The following is a 19,675-nucleotide window of genomic DNA, read 5'->3' as shown; positions in this document are numbered from 1 at the left end:
TCATCTGTTTTTCAACCTTTTTTGAGCCGCGGCACACCAGCATCCAAAAATGTAAAAAAAAAAGGAGAAACTCATAGTCTGTATTGAGCTACAGCCCCTCCGCAATCTCACATGCATTTTTGTGATAATTGTGGCAGAAAAAGTTGTTTTTCCTAAAATATGTAATAAAAGTTAAGTTAAAAGATTTAAAAACTGTTTGATGTTTGTTCGTTGTTGTTTCAAGACGTCAAAGGAAGACTCATTGTGCGCTGAGATGCTGTCACTTTAACCCAATGCATCATGGGATATGTAGTGCAAACAGCGGCCGAACGACTCTCTTCTCTGAGCTTCATTGTTTTGTTCACTTGTTCCACGGTCTGACACCGGATTCTGTGGAAAGCTACACCGCTAAAGACGAGCTTTAACTGGTATTTTTGTTAGAACTGAGAGACTTTATGAGCAGAATCTGAAGAAGGAAGTGAAGACGGTTCAGAGCACTGTCTAGTGGGTCTAGATGACCCAACTCCCAACGTTAAAGTGCCTAGGATAGCACAAGGGTTAATAACATGATATCCTGAAGTTTGTTTTCAAGCAGTCTCTCAACATGTTTTCCCCAACACAACATAAAGAAAACACGTCTCTCCATTCATGCGAAGGCTTTGTTGCTGTGTCTAACCTCATCCTGAGATTCTTCATTCAGGCACAGCATGCTTTTGGTCATGAAGTTATTAGGAATGTAGAGGCTGTGGTTCAGCGTGCTGCGGCCCTCTGAAGTGTCCGATTCCATTTTCAGCTCTCGGCAGGAAGCACAGGACGACGCTCCAGCTTCGGAAGGACGTTCCTGATTCTCCTGAATATTTCTTTCTGTGATGCAGCTCTCTGCGTCCTCATTTCTTTGGAACACATCTTTGCTGTCCTCAGCTTTGCAGTGGGGGTAGGACTCACAGGACTTCCCCCGGTTAAGTCTCTCCAGTCTGTCACTCCACATAGACTGGCAGCTCAGTCGCTCATCTGCTCCGATCTCAGTCAGGTCAGAAATAGGGTTGCTGATATCTCCGTGGGTAGGAGTGGAGAGACAAGGGGGGTTGTTGGAGTCAGGAACAGAACAGGAGCGATTAAGGGCCCCCCTTGCCCTGCTCGGCCTCTGCGGTGCCCTCCTTCTCACTGGGGAGCTGTTGTAAGACCGGCAGTCCATCTCATCTGCCAAGATGGTGTTATCACCTTCACTGCTGTCCATGTCCTCTGCCCAGAGGGAGGAATCCCAGCCCCCGCATACCTGACAATGGGGCACAACATTGGACATCTTAGATTAGGGCATTAAAATCCCACTACAATCATATTTGAATCTGTTGTCAAAGTGTTCTCAGTGTTCTCTTAATTGTGTTTATGCAGTTTTTACACAAACACAAAAAACGTTTGTTGTTTTCCAGGACGTAGTTTCTGCAGAGCAGCAGGAGTTCATTAGAAATTCACCTCTGAGTTGTGGGCGGGACTGTTGGCACAACAGTCAGCCAGCGCTCACTTCTTAGGATTCCTTTGTTTACACCTACCCCTGCTATAGCTTACAGCCCCTCACAACCCTGAGCTAACATAGGCGGTACAACAAAAATGGCGAGCAATATCAGAGCCATCCAGCCCACAGTTTTAGGTCAGATGCCAGCTCAGACGAGGAAAACGTAAACGTTCATGTCTGTAGGTGGAAGCATCAGAATGGTGCAGAGGTGGGAGCTTGTGGCCCGCCGATTGTAGTTTCTGCGTTACAAGTACAAGTTTTTTCAAACATTTAAAAATCATGATTTGAATAAAGTAATATTCATAAATGCAAAGTGAATCTTAATTTCAATATATTTGTCCTCTATCATCAGATAAATGCTACAAAAACATGTTAAAGTACATTAAGGATTACATTAGGATCCATTCCTAAAAACACAGAGGAAGTCCCGCAGTAAATAAAAATGGAGCCCCAAACTTCTATTATTCATAAAGCACAGAAAAAGAAAAGCAGGCAAACGTCCTGAAAGATGCCAGCTTATTTTTGCGAGTTACAGTTTACTGAAGATTCATTGGAAGTTGAGAGTCAGCAGACATAAACAAGGGAAGACGCTGCAACAGTTCCTGTGCAGGACCTCCTGTGAGCGAGACGTTTTCATGACCTGTTCTATGTTACGTCAAGAAAGGAAAACTATTCAATTCATTTGAGAAACTGGCACAGTAACCAGAGCAAATTGTTTTGTTGTCCTTTAGCAGTTCTCAAGAAGAAGTTTGGAAGGACATCCTAAAAGCAACCTGATTAAATTGTATTTCACAATAAAACAAATTTGTAATATTTATGCCTTAATAGCTTAAAACAGTAGAAGCCAAGTATCAAAACATAAAACATCTCCTTAGGTCATTGTGTTTGTATAACATGCATAGACAGAATTTAATCCATGTGTAGTAAAAAAAACAAAAAAAAATGATGTCATCATTCTCTCCATAGTACTTTGCAGTTTTTTTAACTCGTTTAGCTGAATGTTAGGCTCTAAAACCCAACAGGCACAACGCACTTCATAGTAATTTGCTCTATGATACTATTAAAATCCCTAAAGGGTTGAAAAAGCCTCTGTAACACCAGAACATTTTCTACAACGGCTCTCAAAATGTTAATACAGATTAACAGTACTAACCCAATGGGAAGTGAGTGACAAAAATGTGTCCATTACCTGCTGCCGCGACACTGAAGTGTTCTGGCTCTTATCATCTGAGCTCAGCCTTTCCACTAAATATCTGGGTTTGGAAAGCTGCCATCTCGCCTCCCAGGAAGCTTCCTGTCCATCTGTGAATGCCCCAAAACAGCAATTACAGGATAAAAAGAAACAGAGGATAATAGATGCAGGTATTTTAGATGCAAACAAGGGAGCGAGAAACATATTAACCTTGAAAGTTTGACACTGATTCAATGGAGAGCACACGGCGCCCAACAGCAGACAGTTTCCTGCACACAGCTGCAGAGGAGGTGTGACAGAGCTGCACTTCAGCCAGAGACAGGATGTCCTGCAGGAGCATCAAGGTTTGCAACATTCACACAACACCTCCACGTCACACTAAAACGTCATTTTGTCTGCATTCAAAAACAAAAAGTAGACTTGTTGGACATTTTCTGATGTATAAGGATGGTATCAAAGCTGAAAATGTTTTGTTTGTTTGGCTTTTGGTAATTCTTACTGGTAGATGTTGGACAGGGGAGAAAAGAAAAAAAAAGGTACTTGAACAATTAACATGACTTTTAAATGTCTGGAACAGAATTTTAGAGTTCAGGCCACATTTATCTTGACTTGCACTCATAGAAATTTTCCACTTGGTGCTGCTAAGGAGCATCTCCATGAAAAGTTCTGCCAGTCCCCTTTTCAGTGTTTGGAGATGGTATTATTTAGGGAGTTTGCAATAACTGCTGCTGACATTTCCACTAAATGTCCCATGACTCCATCATTAACAGCTTTTTATTTTTGGCAATTTCTGCTGTTTATTTCAAAAGCAATCATCCATAAAAGTGCGTAGAATCTCTCCTTGTATGTCATTACAATACAGATCCTGGAGTGACTTCTCTGACTTTGGTAGTGCCTCATTATGTAAAAAAAGAGAAGTTGAATAAAGAATTGGTGCTTTTTGCACCTGCAGGAGTGGTCTCTCCTCGGGGTCGTCCTCCTGCATCTGCTCCAGCAGCTTCTGGACTTCTTCTCCTACATCTGCCTCCAGTTCTGGCTCAATAACAAAGTTGAGTGCCACAGACAGCGTTGAACCCAAAGAATAAATGTGGCCCTGTAGGAAACGCAGGGAGGGAGAAACACTGATCTTACTATAATAAAGCAGCTCAGAGTGTAAAACATTATGAGAGACATATAGCTTACATGTATTATGCTCAAATCTCTTCTATTGGTGGCTTTGAAATACGGGTTTTATGGATTCACTCTTAAAATTCAAACGGAATATAAATAAACTTAACATTTTTAAATGTCAGAAACAAAAGGCTGAGATTAAAAAGTAGTATAATAAATAAATGGATGTTAATGCAATACTTCTGAATATTTTTTCTGCTATGCTGTTTAAGACTTTTTTCAGGTTTTTTTCACGACATGTCAAAGCAGACAGACACCAAAAACACCATTTTCATCAGGATAAGTCTTTACGTTTAAAGATTGTGAAAGCTGTTTGTTATTCTTCTTTATCAGCCCTTGCAGGTCAAAAGTACATTATTTTGAAATAAAAAGAGGATAACTTCTTAATGAAGAGCTTCTGTTTTCTCAAGTTTCTAATATTTCATTGAAAAGGTAAAAAAGACAAATAAGGCGTTTTGCACTGTGGCAAACAGAAGTAACAGAGGGTGGGCTGGTTGACTCCCTTCTCCTGCTCAAACATTGCCAAGCTGCTTCCAGCTGTGGAAAGCCCTGCGGTGGGGGGGTGTACAGCTGTGACCGGCTTCAGGGCTGTCTCTCACCTCAAACGTGCTGCCAGTGTTGTCAAACTCCGGAGGCACAAAGGAGCCCTCGGGATCGTCTGCATGCAGGTCAGAAAGATCAAATTAAACACGATTGTGGGAGAAAAAGGAAGCATTTTCACACAACGCCAGTTTTATATTCAAAGAAATCAAAAATCATGGAGCTTTGAAGACCACAACAGTCTACCATGTGTGGCCAAGTGGAGAAAATGTAGGTACATGGTTATGCCACTAGAGGGCGCTTCCTGAATTTCCAATGGCCAGTTCAGCCAGGAAATGGTGAACTCTGAGGAGGGAAAACGGTCAGACCGTTATTTGTCAGTTATTTTGATCTGCGGATTCTAGATGGTTGAAACCTGACGTGAAGAGCCATTAACAGACATTAAGAGGGTTAACAAACATAAAAAGCAGTGCTCGATGAAGCTAGTGTGGCCGGTGTTCATCCCTGTTCCAGTTCGGCCCACAGAGCAGCGTGCTGTAGTTATTTTTGTGTACTCTTTTCCTTTAATTTGATCTTTTCCTCTTTTTGTTTTGTTTTGTTTACACTCGTTTCTTTCGTGATTTTGGAAGATCGGAAAGTGACTGGCTAAAAGAAGAATCCAGATGACATAATAGATCCTCAGTTTGTTTTATTTTTTTATATCTTCCTGATAACCATTTTTTTTTTAATCTGAAATCCTAAGTTACATTTTATTTTTGGAATAAAGAACCCAAAGACAGTTTTGTGTCCTGTGCAGGCTTAATTTCGCCAGGCTACACATGAATTTACGCTATTCATGTGTGAGAATGAATGGCTGCCAGAGAAGGCAGGAGCAGAAGGCCGACCTGAAGCATCTCCCCAGATTCCCTGGAAATAGGTCAACCTTTAGACTGACGATAGACGCTCAAGCGTCACTATAATCATAGAGGGATGCTGTCTCAACAACAAAAGGACATCAGTTGGAAAGCTAAAGAGGAAAGAAGGAAAAATAACTCGATAGGAGTAAAGTAGGTCAGAGATATTCGGACTGAGGTTGTAATATTAGCTTTGCTATGGGTCTCTTTAGCCATTTTAAATTGTTTATTTTTCATTCACCACATTCACCTTCATCTTACTTTATATTTCCATTTATTGTTTTAATTTTTTTAATTATTTTTTCTTTATTCAGTTAGAAATTTCTACCATCCTTTCTCTATCCTCATCAGTGTATTTTTCTCTTCCATTTTTCACCTCCACAACTTCATCTACTGCTGCACCACTTTAATTAATCAGCTCTTTTTCTATTCAGTTACCACTCTTCTCTTTCCATTTAACTCCTCTTTCTTTCATCAGTATCCTCTCTCCCTTTCGCCCTCCTTCCTTTAACATCATCTTCCATTCCTTTTCTTCCCGCTGTCCTCGCCTCAGAAGGAGCTTCGGCAAATTAAAGCAAAGCAGGACAAAAGTGGATGAGAGATTATAACTCTTTGCTGTCAAAAAAAAAAAAAAACAGTGAAAGAAAAAAAAAAGAGAGAACAGCAGAAGTCACTGATGCAGCTGCCTCCAGGGTGATGCTGAGAACACAGTGAGTCATGAATGCTCACTGCATTTCTGCACAACAGGTAGGCCAAGCAGAGCGGGATCACAGATTCCTCTCACATGACTGAGAGAAAGCCAGCCAGCCTCACCGTTGTGCAAAAGTTAACTGTTTTTTTCCCTTTAATTCTTGTTGTTTGAGGACCACTAAGAACATTTTGTGATACTGGCTGCGTTTGGCAGTGCTCACATGGACACCCACGTGCACATCCCACCTCCTTTCTGCTTTACTGCAGCAATTAAGCAGCTAGAATCTGCATTGTCAGTGTGTCTTTGTTACTCCTCTCACTGAAAGCCTGCAGGGACATGGCGGCATTAGGAATATTCGACTGTGGGAGCATCAGGTGGAGGTTGCAGCACCAACACTTCAGCTACAAGGAATCAGTTAGAAACTATACAGCAGTGACAGCAGCTCTGATTCATGATAAATGCTCTTCTCGCTCACCGGGTTTGACTAACAGGAGAGACTGCAGCTTCTGCCCCATCAGGCGCAAACAGAATGAACACAATGCAAGAAGGCGTGACAATAAACATACCTGAGCCTCTCTGACAGAGGAGGCGACACATCACATCAAGCATCTTTTACCAAGACAGACAACAACGCTTAAACAGTGAGTGCAACACTGGTGTGTGTGAGTTTGTGTGAGCAGCACAGGCCGAGTCCTGATAGGATCGCCAACTGTTGCCACAACAACAATCCCTCTGGCAACTTTGATCATTGAATCATTGCTGACCAAATAATGTCATTTGGCAGCAGGGTGTGACAGCAGAGTGTCTGTGATGTTATAAATCAAAGAAAGGGCCTAAAAGATGATCTTTCCTCACCTGCATGGACATTTTGATTTGTGCAGACAGATTCACTTAAGCAGATCACTTTAAATTGGGGATAGAAGAAGTGTTTTAACTTTAGCTGGAAGTAAGAGAAAAATGTAAAAGTATCTTCCCACTGAATTTGAGGTTGAGTACTTTGTTAACTCAAACTCAAACTTTATTTATTTATATAGCGCCTTTCATTTTGGTTAAAAACACAAAGCGCTTAACATAAAAACAGATAAAACAGTCATAAAAAATGAAAGTTGTTCAAAACAGAAAACAAAGGACAATCCCACAAAGAAGGTACCCCTCCCTCACCACCCCCCGCCCCCATCCCCACCCACCCAGTTACCCCAGTAGAACAGTGAACAGAAACAAATAACTGCAGTTGAAGAAGGTCTGGCTTGGTACTGCTGCGAGGAAACGATATCATGGGGATCCATTCATTCCAAGGCCCAGCCCGACCACAGGGGCCATTACCGCAGCGCCCGCCCAACACAGGGCAGCCCAGGGCCCACTCCATGGCTATTAGACCACAGAGTGGTACCCCAGCCCGCCCAACCAGAACGGGCACCACAGCAACGGCACGCCCTACAGGTCAAGCTGGTGGTGCCCAAGAACGATGGATCCCCCAGAGGAAACACTGGAGTAAAAAACATCAGAATAAAAAATAAAAATGATCATAAAATAACAACAATAAAAATAGAAAAAGATAAAAAATAAAATAAGATATAAGAATGTTAGTAATTAAAAAATAAAAAACGTCAGTGATTAAAACATAACCTAAGTATCATTGGTAAAATAACAATAAAAAGATTTGCATATTAGAAACAAAGATAATAATAGTCCTTACAAGAAAATAAATAAATAAATAGATAAATAAATAAACAAATAAATATGTAAATAAATACCTCAATTAATAAATAGATGAATAATAAAAGACATAAGGAATGATCAAAGTCATATAAAAGCCAGACTAAAAAGGTGGGTCTTGAGCCTCTTCTTAAAAACCTCTACAGTCTCTGCGGCCCTGAGGCTCTCCGGCAGGCCGTTCCACAGGCGAGGACCATAATGGCAGAATGAAGCCTCACCATGTGTCTTGGTCCTTACCTTAGGGACAACTAAGAGGCCAGTGCCAGAGGACCTCAGGGTCCGCGAGGGTTCGTATTTTAAAATAATATCATTTAAATAAGAGGGCCCAAGACCATAAAAACATTTGTAAACCATTAAAAGAACTTTAAAATCAATCCTGACACAGCACACAAATGCTCCGTTAGGTTTACATTAACAGGAATGGTATTTATGGCTGATTTCCAAATAGCAGCGTTTCTGTGACTCACCGCTGAGCTGCTCCATGAAGCAAACATTCCCGTGAGCGTTGAAGGCCAGGGTGTCGGGTGTGATGCACAGCGTGTGGAAGAGGTGGGAGGGTCTGATACTCTGCAAGGCCAGAAGGCACTCTGCACACACAGCCCACACCTCCTCCCCACACAGACAGCCGTCCCGCAGAGAAAGTATGTCCGCCAGCGACACGTTTTCCTGTACAAATTAAGATTCATGCAATTAAGCACAGCGCATGCTGCTTAATGATTATACAAACAGAACTAGGCTCATAATTGAAACTGGACCAAGGAAGCAGCACTGGATGAAAGCTCATCCCGTCCCCCAGAAAACAAACCCTTATTTCACATGAGCCAGTCCTACATGCAGCCAACAGTGCCATCCGGCTGCTATCCTCAAACCAGTCTTTAAATTTCTCAATATCCAACTGAATACCTTGCTCAGGCCTCTGGTCCAAATGTTGAACTTTAGTGCAGCCTTGAGACAAATCAACTTCAGAAATCTTTGAAATCAACTCAAAAAGTCTGGTAGCCTCAAGCTGAAATTCAGAACTGGCAAGTAAGAGGTCTACCCCTTGACTGTTTAGAGAACTGGAACGAGTGAGTGTGACGTCACCCATAGAAAATGGTTCATTCCAACCCAATAAAGTCAATTCAGTTGCACTTATTTCACGATACAGATGTCACCATATTGGAAGCAAACAGCATCAGTAAGCAGTGATTGGTCCGAGTTGGTCTGAGTCACAGTCTCTATGGCAACCACTCTCACCATTCAGGAGTGAGCTTGTTGCGAGTCCACACCCCTTCCACTTGAAAGGAGAATTTGTCAATCAAATGTTTTGAAAGTTCAACGTGAGACCAGCGTTGACTTACACTGAAGCATCTGATTGGTCGCTTTATAACTTGAATAACTTTCACCACAGAAAAAAATCATGAAAAATGAGGATCATTAAAAACAAGAATAAAGGTATCAGAGCCAGAATTGTTATTCTGACAAAGAACAAATGAGTTACAGGTTCTTATTTCTCTATAGAAGTTTGTGGGATTTTGGCTTCTTGGAGCCAGTGGTTACTTTGTCAGTCCAGTCCTCATATACAGTTGATGAGTCTAACACAAGACTAATTCGTTGCAATAAACTTTAGTATTCCAGGATAAACCGAGTTTGCTATACCAGTGTTATTAGAATACATCAGAAACAGTGTATTGCAGTGCAGACATCCGTTAGGGCAGACTTAACATTGTGCCCAAATTTAAATAGCTGCATTAAAGAGTCAGCATTTTCTTGGTACTTAGTATTAAAGTACTGAAACATGGACTAACACTGAGTGGCCTCCCTGATCTGTGCAGCTGGAGAAAGAAACATCACTGCTGCATGCTCCTGCGCTACAATGCAGTGGTTGGATTTCTGCTGGATCTTCTGCCAGCAAGTTCAGCAAGCATGGCAAAGGGGGGATTTTAAGATCCTGCTCTCCTACAACCACTGAGTCACTCCAGCTCGATTAAAACGGAATTTTTAATATCCATTTTCACAGTTTTGAACAACTGTTTTCTCTGCCATCTTTTTAAATTTACTACTACGTCTCCTATCTGCAAGACAGGGATCCTTCAGGTCAGATTCAGGACTGTCCTAAAGGTGCTAAAGCCATAGATAGTGAAGAAATCTTATTGATGCAATGAAGTGGTGTGGAGTACAATTACAGGGCAAAGAAAGCCACCTCAAGAAGCAGCACAAGCAGCAGCAGCAACCCCATAAATAGATGGCTTCCCTTGAGAAATCCAGGAGAACACTAGACTCTTGCAGCCTGCTGAAGTTAAATATGCTGTCCTATATAAACTAAGTTCCAGGGTTTGCACCAGACTTGTTGTTCGACGCATGCCTTTGAACTCTGGGACTGGAAGACGGTGGGAAACTCTGATGTTTAGACCAGATAACAGGATTACAGAAAAAGATTGACTTTTCCTTGTAAGCATGTCTTACAAAATCAGATACACGTAAAAGGATTTACAATAAAAAAGGCCCCTCCCTCTATCTCCACAAACATCTGCAGGATGAGTTCATGAGATCGATGGATTATGTTTACTGGTTTGGATTGTGTAAACAAAAAAGGTCAGATCTGCTGCATGTAACCAATATTAAAGGTGACCTCACTATTCATTTCAACGATCAGACTAATCCAAACAATAATGAACAGTCGTGATTCTTTTACGAACACGTATTTTTGGCTTCAATGCCAAACTAAAACCAGCAAGATTTAGAAGCGATCTCGCCTTCAGGTCCATATTTTGAACAGGTTTATCATGAACCTAAACCATTGTTGTCCCATCAAAGTTTACCATTCACTGAAACATATAACAAAGGTGGAAACCTTTTTTTTTCATTTATGAGAATAATGTAGTTATTTATGGGTTTTTATGTACAAAAAAGTTAGCTAAATGTATAGGTACAATGTATTTTCAACAGCTTCATGGTAAAAGGAATAAAATAGTGTTTTAGAAAAGTTGATAGGACTTGAGCTGGTCACCAGATGTCTCTTTGTTTTTAGACTGAATACTTGGACCTTCAGATCATGTTTGTCCTTAGAATCCTTTTGGTTTTCCAAAAACAAACCAAAAAATTAATACTTTAAAGTGCCTATACCATGCAAAATGAACATTTTGAGCTTTTAAGTGTATAATAATGTTCATTCCAAATAATCTGAATTGCCTGATGAAGAGGGCAGGCTGTTTGGTGGGGCAAAACCTGGAGGCGGTGGCAGAGCGGAGGATAAGAACACCGATCACCAAAGGAGAGCATTCAGCGACCGCCTTTGCTCTCTGCCATGCCCTACTGCAGGACTGCCCATTCCTGGTCCTGGAGATCTACCACCCTGCCTGTTTTCCAGATCTCCAAGTCCTGCTAGCTGCTGATTAGCTCAATCCGATGTCTCCACATTCTGAATGAACGAACACACCTGGTCCAGGTAATCAGCAGCAAGCAGTGCAGGGAGAGCTGGAAAAGAGGCAGGGTGGTAGATCTCCAGGACCAGGACTGAGCAGCCCTGCTCTACTGTTGGAAAAATGTAAATAAGTTTTCTCATATTTGCTTTAATTCATTACCTATGTCATATAATCATACATGCAGAAGTGTTTGTGTCCAAGTTCTGGTTCACAGGAAGATGGAGGTGAACTCTTGGGAGGAGGCCTACTGTCTTAGCGTCTTCCCAGCATCAGCATGAGACTGTGTTATCTGTTTAGACCTGAATCCAAAGACGCTCTGTGTTGGTTATCCGTGAGAAAAGGCTTTGCAGGTCCAAAGTTGATGTGGGAGGACAATGAAAAGACATGTTGCAATTAATGTTTTCTGATAGCGCTGCAGCTGTGTTCTGTTTCCCTCCTTAGAACTGAGCGCATTTGTAAATGAGGGAATACCCAACAAACTTATAAAAGAGGAGGCGACAGAATGTGCGCCAGAGTGGAGAGAGATTGTTGCTGAGTATTATCTCGGTTCGTTCTCCTACTAAAAGGTACCTTGGTCTGTGGTTTTCTTTCCTTATGTTGTTATTTTGATGTTGTAGGTTGTTTTAACCTCAATTCTTATTCAAATCCATAGGATGTATAATGTTTGTTTACCTGCCCAATCATCTACTGAAAGGCTCAGGAAGTCCTTCCCACTGAGTGCAATAAGAATGTTCAATGCAGCTGGGAGGGGAGGGGCATGAGGAAGAGTCACTGAACATCCTTTTATGATCCTCATATTTGGTTTGTTGTGTGTTGTGTTGTCATATATTTCTGAGTATTCCTCTAAAAACCTGCTCTCTGAGCACCAGCCCCTCCCAACCAACAAAAATGACCGGTCTCTCACATCGTGACGTAGACCAGTGAGAACAGCCCCTTCCAGGAAGAGTGTGCACTGCCAGCTCCGCCCCCAGGCTAACAGACACACCCACTTTCTCCATGGAGCTAGCGGAGATCGCCAAAAAAGATTTCCTTTACACAATATGCTCATCCATCTGGTCTTGTTCTTTACTTGATGTGTTCATTTTACTTCTTCATGTGAAGGAAAAGGGTCATATTTTTTTTGCTCTGTGCTTCAATTATTAATCCATTGATTTGCCAAACTTGCTTTATTTTTTGGAGCCTACCAACCCAGTGATGACCAAAAGTGGGGTACATTCTGGAAAGAAATCCTATCTGATTCAAGTCCACAGAGACAAACAAACACACCTAAGAGGCAATTTAGATTCAACAGTTAACCTATGAAACAAGTTTTTAGACTGTGGAAGGAGAAATCCCACATGGGGAGAACATGCAAACTCCACCAAGAAAGGTCAGCTGAGGTTTAAAGCACTGTGACAGTGACCACTGCACCACCACACAGCCCCTAAACTAGGGGCTAAAGCGAAATGATTTGGAAACCAGCCTTTTCACACCAACACCATAATGTGTATGCTATTAAATGTTTTAGTTGGTTTGTTCACCTTTTGGCTTATCCCGTTAGGGGTCTCTAGTGAACTGGTTCACCACGTGTGGTTTGGCAGAAAGTTTTTACGCCCTTCCTCACACAACCCTGTACCTTCAAGACCCACTGGATCTTTTTGGCTTATTGCACCTAGCCCTGATTAAGAAAAAAGTCAAAGAGCAGATCAGTTCAAATACGTGTTCCTAATACAACATCTCAGCAGCTTTCAAATGCAGGACTTTTGCTCATTCTGATTCCATGCAGGAAGCAGCCAAAAGGCTCGAGGCAACACGTCCTCAGGTTGTCCATCATCCCTCAGTCAGCACATGTATCCACAATTGTGGGGTCTGTGGAACTGCCTAAAGGGATCTTCTTTAAATTTGTCATAAATGTTCACTTGGACACAAAGATGAGAAGATTATTAATCATCTTTAAAATCGTTTAAAAAGATGATTTTAAGCCACTGTTGTCTATGAAAGGATCCAAATCTGACAAAGCATGTCAAGAACAAATCTTTGTTATGTCAGTACTGTTAAACTAAGCACTGACTGAAGTTTCTTTTTTCTTTTATTAAACTTTAACTTAATAATCAGTTCATTTAGAATTCTCATAAATTATAGAAAAAACAAACAAAACTCTTTTAAAGTGTATTTACTTATAAACACATCAAATCTTTTTCATTGAGTTTAAATGCAGTTATAAAGTCTGCATCTGATTAAAAAAATAACTTCAACTCATCCAGTTAAAACAATTAACCCTTTAAAAACTGTTAAACAACATCCCAAGACCTATTTTGGGTGTGAAAAAGACTAACTTCCTTTCCAACTTTAAAGCAGTTTTCTCACCTCATCTTCCAGCAGAGGGGGGAGATGCTCCTCATCATAAAACGCATCTGGTTTTCCAGCTTTTCCCAGGTTTGAATCCTCCGCATCCATCTCAGAATCCTCCATCGTATCAGCGTTGATCCCACCACACAGAGCTGCAGAGCTCAGCCTAAACAGCGCCGTTTCCTGGATTGGCTACACAGCATGCCGAGCTCTCGGGATTCCTGCAGCATCCGCCAAGGCGACTGCGGCGCAGCCGTCGATCACTTCGGGACGCCCTGATCCAGGAGCACCGCCGGAAGGAAGAGCGCAGAGGCGGCCGCCTACAGCGCGCTACCGTCGGCTGTGGCGCTGGCCGGGGGTTGAGGCTGTCATGAACAACACCTCCATAGAAGCTGGCGGAACACTGAACACGAGCATTACGAGCTTCAGCTCCTGAGCCAGAGCTGGCAAAGCTAGCAGCGCGCAGAGCGCAGCGCGCAGAGCGCGGCTGCCTGCGCGCCACAGTTGGCTCTCCGCCTCCGCTCGCTGAAGCCCACATGGATGACTCAGATTTGTCACTTTGTTGCTATTCTTTCTTGTTCATTTGATCTGGTTTTGCCAGAATTGCTATGGTGATAACATGTACATAAACTTCTACTCTTCTTCTTTCCATCTTAATAGGCCAACATAATTCTTTTAGTTTTGTATATTCAATAAGCTTCTATTAGTTTGTAAAGATAATAGCTTTGCCTTGTGTGGAAAAGTGGCATTTTCCATTTTAAATTCTGCAGATGTTTAAAAAGAAAGAAAAGTAAAGCAAAACAGTGATGGGTGATGAAGTTTGTGTCTGCTGAGGCTCTTTCAGTGATAGATTTACTGACCACTGATTGTGTTTCATATCTCATTTCATGAGTATTCCATAAACATAACAGGTTCATATTGGGCCAATGAAGAATGTGGACTGTAAAGCAGTTCATTATGTCTCCAAAAGACATCAAGGTGAATGATAGACTAAAACATAGATAGGGCGTATGGAGAATGAACGCTTTCTCGAACACATGCATGCTCACACCAGATAATCCACTCTCTGGTTTAACCTTGACTTAAATGAAGTCCATAAGTCTCTCCTTCTGGACAAAAAACTCTAACTTTAGCCAGAAAGTCGTCCTCATCTTCTTTAGTTGAAGAAGTCTGTCTCATTGTAAATGAGTCGGTCCAGCATTGGTCATCCATTATTTAATACTCTACTTGACTTGAAGTCCAAATTTGAGACACTTTTAAAATAATACTACATCTTTGCAGTCAGATCAAAACATAAATTAACAGACTACTATTGAACTTTAGCAATAACAGAAGAACAAACATGAGCCGATGGATGTAGAACTACTGTCTGCCTCATCTGCTGTCTTTTCAGACTTTGTCAGATTGAAAACACATAATGAAATGCATGAACTAATAAATTGAAAATGAAGACATGTAACAAAAAACATCAACAATACACTAAAAAAACATATTAGCATATGATGAGTGAGCTAAAGGCCCGCAATCAACCCAGTTTGCATGAGATTGACATACATCATGATGCAGGCGAGGATGATGGCTAGTTTTCATTTTTTATTTAGGATCAGTTGATTGAAAAGAATCAACATAAAGCATGACCATCTTTTGTCATAGGAATAAGTCCAATGAAGGTTGACATCATAAATCAATGTTTGCCCCCCCAGGCCAGCACGTAGCTCACAGATTTGCTTTGACTGGATATCCTCCTGAAAGACCCAGAAAAGGAGAGTTCTTTTGGTTTTCTTCACATTTTACCACTTTGTCTCATTTATCATCTGTTGAATAAAGTGTCAGTAACGTGTCGTCACAGTCTTTGTAATTATATTCAACTTTTCAGTAGGTTTTTATTTAGTTTAGTCTGTGAAAAAGGTATAATTTTATTATCAATGGTCCAAGATCCATGATCGAAGGTCGCCTGACACAAATACAAAGTCGATCCTCCGCCTCATACCTAGGAAGTACTGGTTCTACATGCACTGATGGACATCCTTTTGTTCCAACATGGTGTTTTGCCCATGTGGGCATGAGAGTGGTCGATGGGAAGTGGACATTGAGGAGGACCATGGAGACCCCCCTTGGGAGGATTTCCAGTAGTTCTCAGAGAAACACCAAGATGGCCGGGTTGTCTGAACTGCTGATCGGCAGTCAGAGACCTATCCCCTGCCTGAAGGCATGGCCCCCTCATCCACCAGGGTGAACCACAACACCTGACAGGTCAGCTGTCTCACTATGAGAATCTCCAGAATAACAAGGAGTCCCCCCCTCTTGGATTGAATTCCAGAACCTGGGCTGTACGTGGAAGTGAGCCAGACTATTTCTAGCTGCTACGTCTCAATCTCCCTCACAAGCCGCAGGCCACTTTCCTCCCAGAAAGAGGACATTTTTAGTCCCAAAAGCCAAATTTTGTGACTGGAAGTTGGTCCACCAAGGCACACACCTTTGACTGCCACCCAAACAACATTGCACCAGCCCCTTTTGAGCTCTTCTGCAGGTGGTGGGTCCACAGGAGAGTGATTTCACATCCACACTTCAGGCTGGACCCAACAAAGGCCTGTGATAAGAACTCTAACTCATGGTATTTTAAATTGAATCAGTTACATAGAATTTAACAAACTGTATTTAGTATAATTATTGATTTATTTAAATCTTGATATAATTTCAATAGAGTGACCTGCTTGTGTTAACTGTAAAATGGAATCACTCAGATTTATCATAAAACATTCCATTATGCCTTTGTGACTATTTCTTTTTATTGCTTAGTGACATTCTTATTAATTATTTGTTTTGGACACATAATCCTGATGTTACCCACTGAATTCTGTAGTGTTCAGCCATATTGACCTCGTCAGCTTAGGACGCAAAAACGAAAACTAAGAGTTTTGTTGGGTCCACTCATGGGTCCATACACGACACCATACTAACGTTTCAGCTCTATTGATTCATTCATCCATCTTCTTCCGTTTTATCCCTTTCTGGGTCACAGGGCTGCAAGAGCCTATCCCAGCCACTTGCAGGCGAAGGTAGGGGACACCCTGGACAGGTTGCCAGTCTGTTACAGGGTCAGTCTAGTCTATCACAAACCCATGCACTCTCCCATTCACACCAATGGACAATTAGAGTAACCAATGAACTTATGAATGTTTTCGGACGGTGGGAGGAAGCCAGAGACCCCGGAGAAAACCCACGCATGCACAGAGAGAACATGCTAACTCCACACAGAAAGGTCCCCCATTGGTGCTCTGGTTCAGGTCCCCCATGTTACGGGGGGGAATAGTAAGCACCCCGGCGCAGAGAGGAGGGGAGGCAGGAGTTCCAGGGAAGACGGAGCTTTAATAAACAAACCAAAAACTACAAAACAAAACCACTGCAACAGGCAGGCAAAACTCGAAACTTGAAACACGAACCACACAGGAACTCGGGGTATGACATAATATGGACCAGCACAGGAGGAAGGGAAAGACGAGACTTAAATACATAGAAGGCAACAAGACACAGGTGGAAACACTCAGGACTGATGGGGAAAGGTAAAACTTGAAACAACAACAAAACAGGAAATGCTACAAAATAAAACAGGAAGTAACTCAAACAGGCCCGAACATAAAACAACTAGAACATAAAGGCAAAGAACCTAAAACGGTGACACCCCATTGATGTTCTGGTTCAAGTACCCCAGCCGGGACCTGAACCAGGGGCCTTCTTTTTGTAAGGGAAGAGCGCTAACCACTGCTCACGTTTCAGCTCTAATAAAATGCAAATGATACAGTTATCTTAAATTAAAAATAAAGCAAAACATTTTAAAAAAGGTTGGTTGACACCATGAGTATATTTTGGTTTGGTCAAGAAGAACTGCAGTGTTTGGTATCTCCAGGTTTGACATTCATTTCAGGTACATAATTTCATTACTTAATATCATTACCTGAAGACAAGCAGTTCTTGTGGGCAAGTCTCCAAGTCAGTGATGCATTTAAAGATGTGCCATTTTTAGAAATATCAGGTCCTGTGGAATCACCACAGTTACTTGATGAAGAAATGTAGATTACATATTGCAATGGTTTTCCCTTTGTCATGATTTATTTAGTAAAGCAAAGACATTTCATATTTTGCTTGTTTTTGTTTCTTCAACCAGTTTTAAAAGGGTATGCCAATTAAACAAAGACAAATAAACTTTCCAGTTGAGTGATAGATGACCAGGGACAATCCCAACATCATCACTCTCACAAAAAACAGAAAGTCATGCCTTGCAGTAATGTTGCTAAAATGGATAAGCAACCCAATGTTACATGATTCTGTGAAAACTGAAAGGAGGCCATGGTGGGGGGAATGCTAGTTTTGAATGCCCTCAATCTATGTAAGGGTTAAATATGAAGTTATGTATGTATGCCTTCTAAAAATAGTCTGATGTTGTTGTAATGACTGTTGTTGAGTTGATTGAGATTTTAAATTTCTAAAGTTGTGATAGTTTAAAAAGAGCGGCAGTGGATGGTTGAGCAGATGCTCAGATCCCTGCAGAGGGATCCCCAGAGACGTCCTCTGGCTGAGGGGTCCTGGCTGCCTCTGCCACCTTGCCTTCGGCGGGGGTCCTGGTGTGGGGCTGACTGGTCACTCCCCCTCTTTTTACAATCATCCACCACAGTACAAGACAAACACTCACCTGAGGTCTCAGCTCACTTCTCAACCTCAATCGTGTGACCTCGTGTGTGAGAAGATCCAAAACCCTTATTGTAACCTATTGTAACAGTAGGATTAGCCCCACACAAGAGGTCTTCATTCTCATCTGTTTGCTCAATTGCTAAACAGGACAAGTTATCTCCTGTCCATTAAGATCCCTGTCTAACACAAAGGGGTCAAACTCCAGGCCTGGTGTCCCACATGTTTTCTAGCAAAATTGCCAATTTAGCTTCTCGGCACAACACACCTGATCCAGGTATCCAACACACCTGATCCAGGTATCCAACACACCTGATCCAGGTATCCAACACACCTGATCCAGGTATCCAACACACCTGATCCAGGTATCCAACACACCTGATCCAGGTATCCAACACACCTGATCCAGATCCAACACACCCTATCCAGGTCCAACACACCTGATCCAGGTCCAACATACCTGATCCAGGTATCCAACACACCTGATCCAGGTATCCAACACACCTGATCCAGGTATCCAACATACCTGATCCAGGTATCCAACACACCTGATCCAGGTATCCAACACACCTGATCCAGGTATCCAACATACCTGATCCAGGTATCCAACACACCTGATCCAGGTCCAACACACCTGATCCAGATCCAACACACCTGATCCAGTTATCCAACACACCTGATCCATGTCCAACAGACCTGATCCAGTTATCCAACACACCTGATCCAGATCCTACACACCTGATCCAGGTCAAACACACCTGATCAATGTTCAACACACCTGATCAATGTCCAACACACCTGATCCAGTTATCCAACACACCTGATCCAGATCCTACACACGTGATCCAGGTCCAACACACCTGATCCAGATCCTACACACCTGATCCAGATCCAACACACCTGATCCAGGTCCAACACACCTGATCCAGGTCCAGCACACCTGATCCAGATCCTACACACCTGATCCAGGTATCCAACACACCTGATCCAGGTATACAACACACCTGATCCAGGTATCCAACACACCTGATCCAGGTATCCAACACACCTGATCCAGATCCAACACACCTGATCCAGGTATCCAACACACCTGATCCAGATACACACCCTATCCAGGTCCAACACACCTGATCCAGATCCAACACACCTGATCCAGGGCCAACACACCTGATCCAGGTCCAACATACCTGATCCAGGTATCCAACACACCTGATCCAGGTCCAACATACCTGATCCAGATCCAACACACCTGATCCAGTTATCCAACACACCTGATCCATGTCCAACACACCTGATCCAGGTATCCTACACACCTGATCCAGGTATCCTACACACCTGATCCAGATCCTACACACCTGATCCAGATCCAACACACCTGATCCAGGTCCAACACACCTGATCCAGGTCCAGCACACCTGATCCAGATCCTACACACCTGATCCAGGTATCCAACACACCTGATCCAGGTATCCAACACACCTGATCCAGGTATCCAACACACCTGATCCAGGTACAACACACCTGATCCAGATCCAACACACCTGATCCAGGTATCCAACACAC

At 42.3% G+C, this 19,675-nt stretch overlaps 1 protein-coding gene across 1 annotated transcript in view; it reads right to left on the bottom strand.

Annotated features, from left to right (window-relative positions):
• kndc1 (kinase non-catalytic C-lobe domain containing 1) overlaps positions 1 to 13,940 on the bottom strand; it is a 37,722-nt gene extending 23,782 nt beyond the window's left edge. The window contains exons 1-7 of the mRNA XM_078932311.1: positions 13,445 to 13,940; positions 8,162 to 8,360; positions 4,454 to 4,512; positions 3,631 to 3,777; positions 2,895 to 3,012; positions 2,682 to 2,794; positions 656 to 1,255 (exon numbers count right to left, since the gene is read on the bottom strand). Coding sequence (XP_078788437.1) covers positions 656 to 1,255; positions 2,682 to 2,794; positions 2,895 to 3,012; positions 3,631 to 3,777; positions 4,454 to 4,512; positions 8,162 to 8,360; positions 13,445 to 13,549 — 1,341 coding nt within the window. The 5' untranslated portion in view covers positions 13,550 to 13,940. The remainder of the gene's footprint in view (positions 1 to 655; positions 1,256 to 2,681; positions 2,795 to 2,894; positions 3,013 to 3,630; positions 3,778 to 4,453; positions 4,513 to 8,161; positions 8,361 to 13,444) is intronic.
• Positions 13,941 to 19,675: the final 5,735 nt, after the last annotated feature.

Source organism: Oryzias latipes, chromosome 15, assembly GCF_053564925.1.
Source record: "Oryzias latipes strain Hd-rR chromosome 15, Olatipes_Hd-rR_3.1".
In the NCBI taxonomy this organism is placed as follows: Eukaryota; Metazoa; Chordata; class Actinopteri; order Beloniformes; family Adrianichthyidae; genus Oryzias; species Oryzias latipes.
This window is presented reverse-complemented; position numbering and strand designations above follow the sequence as displayed.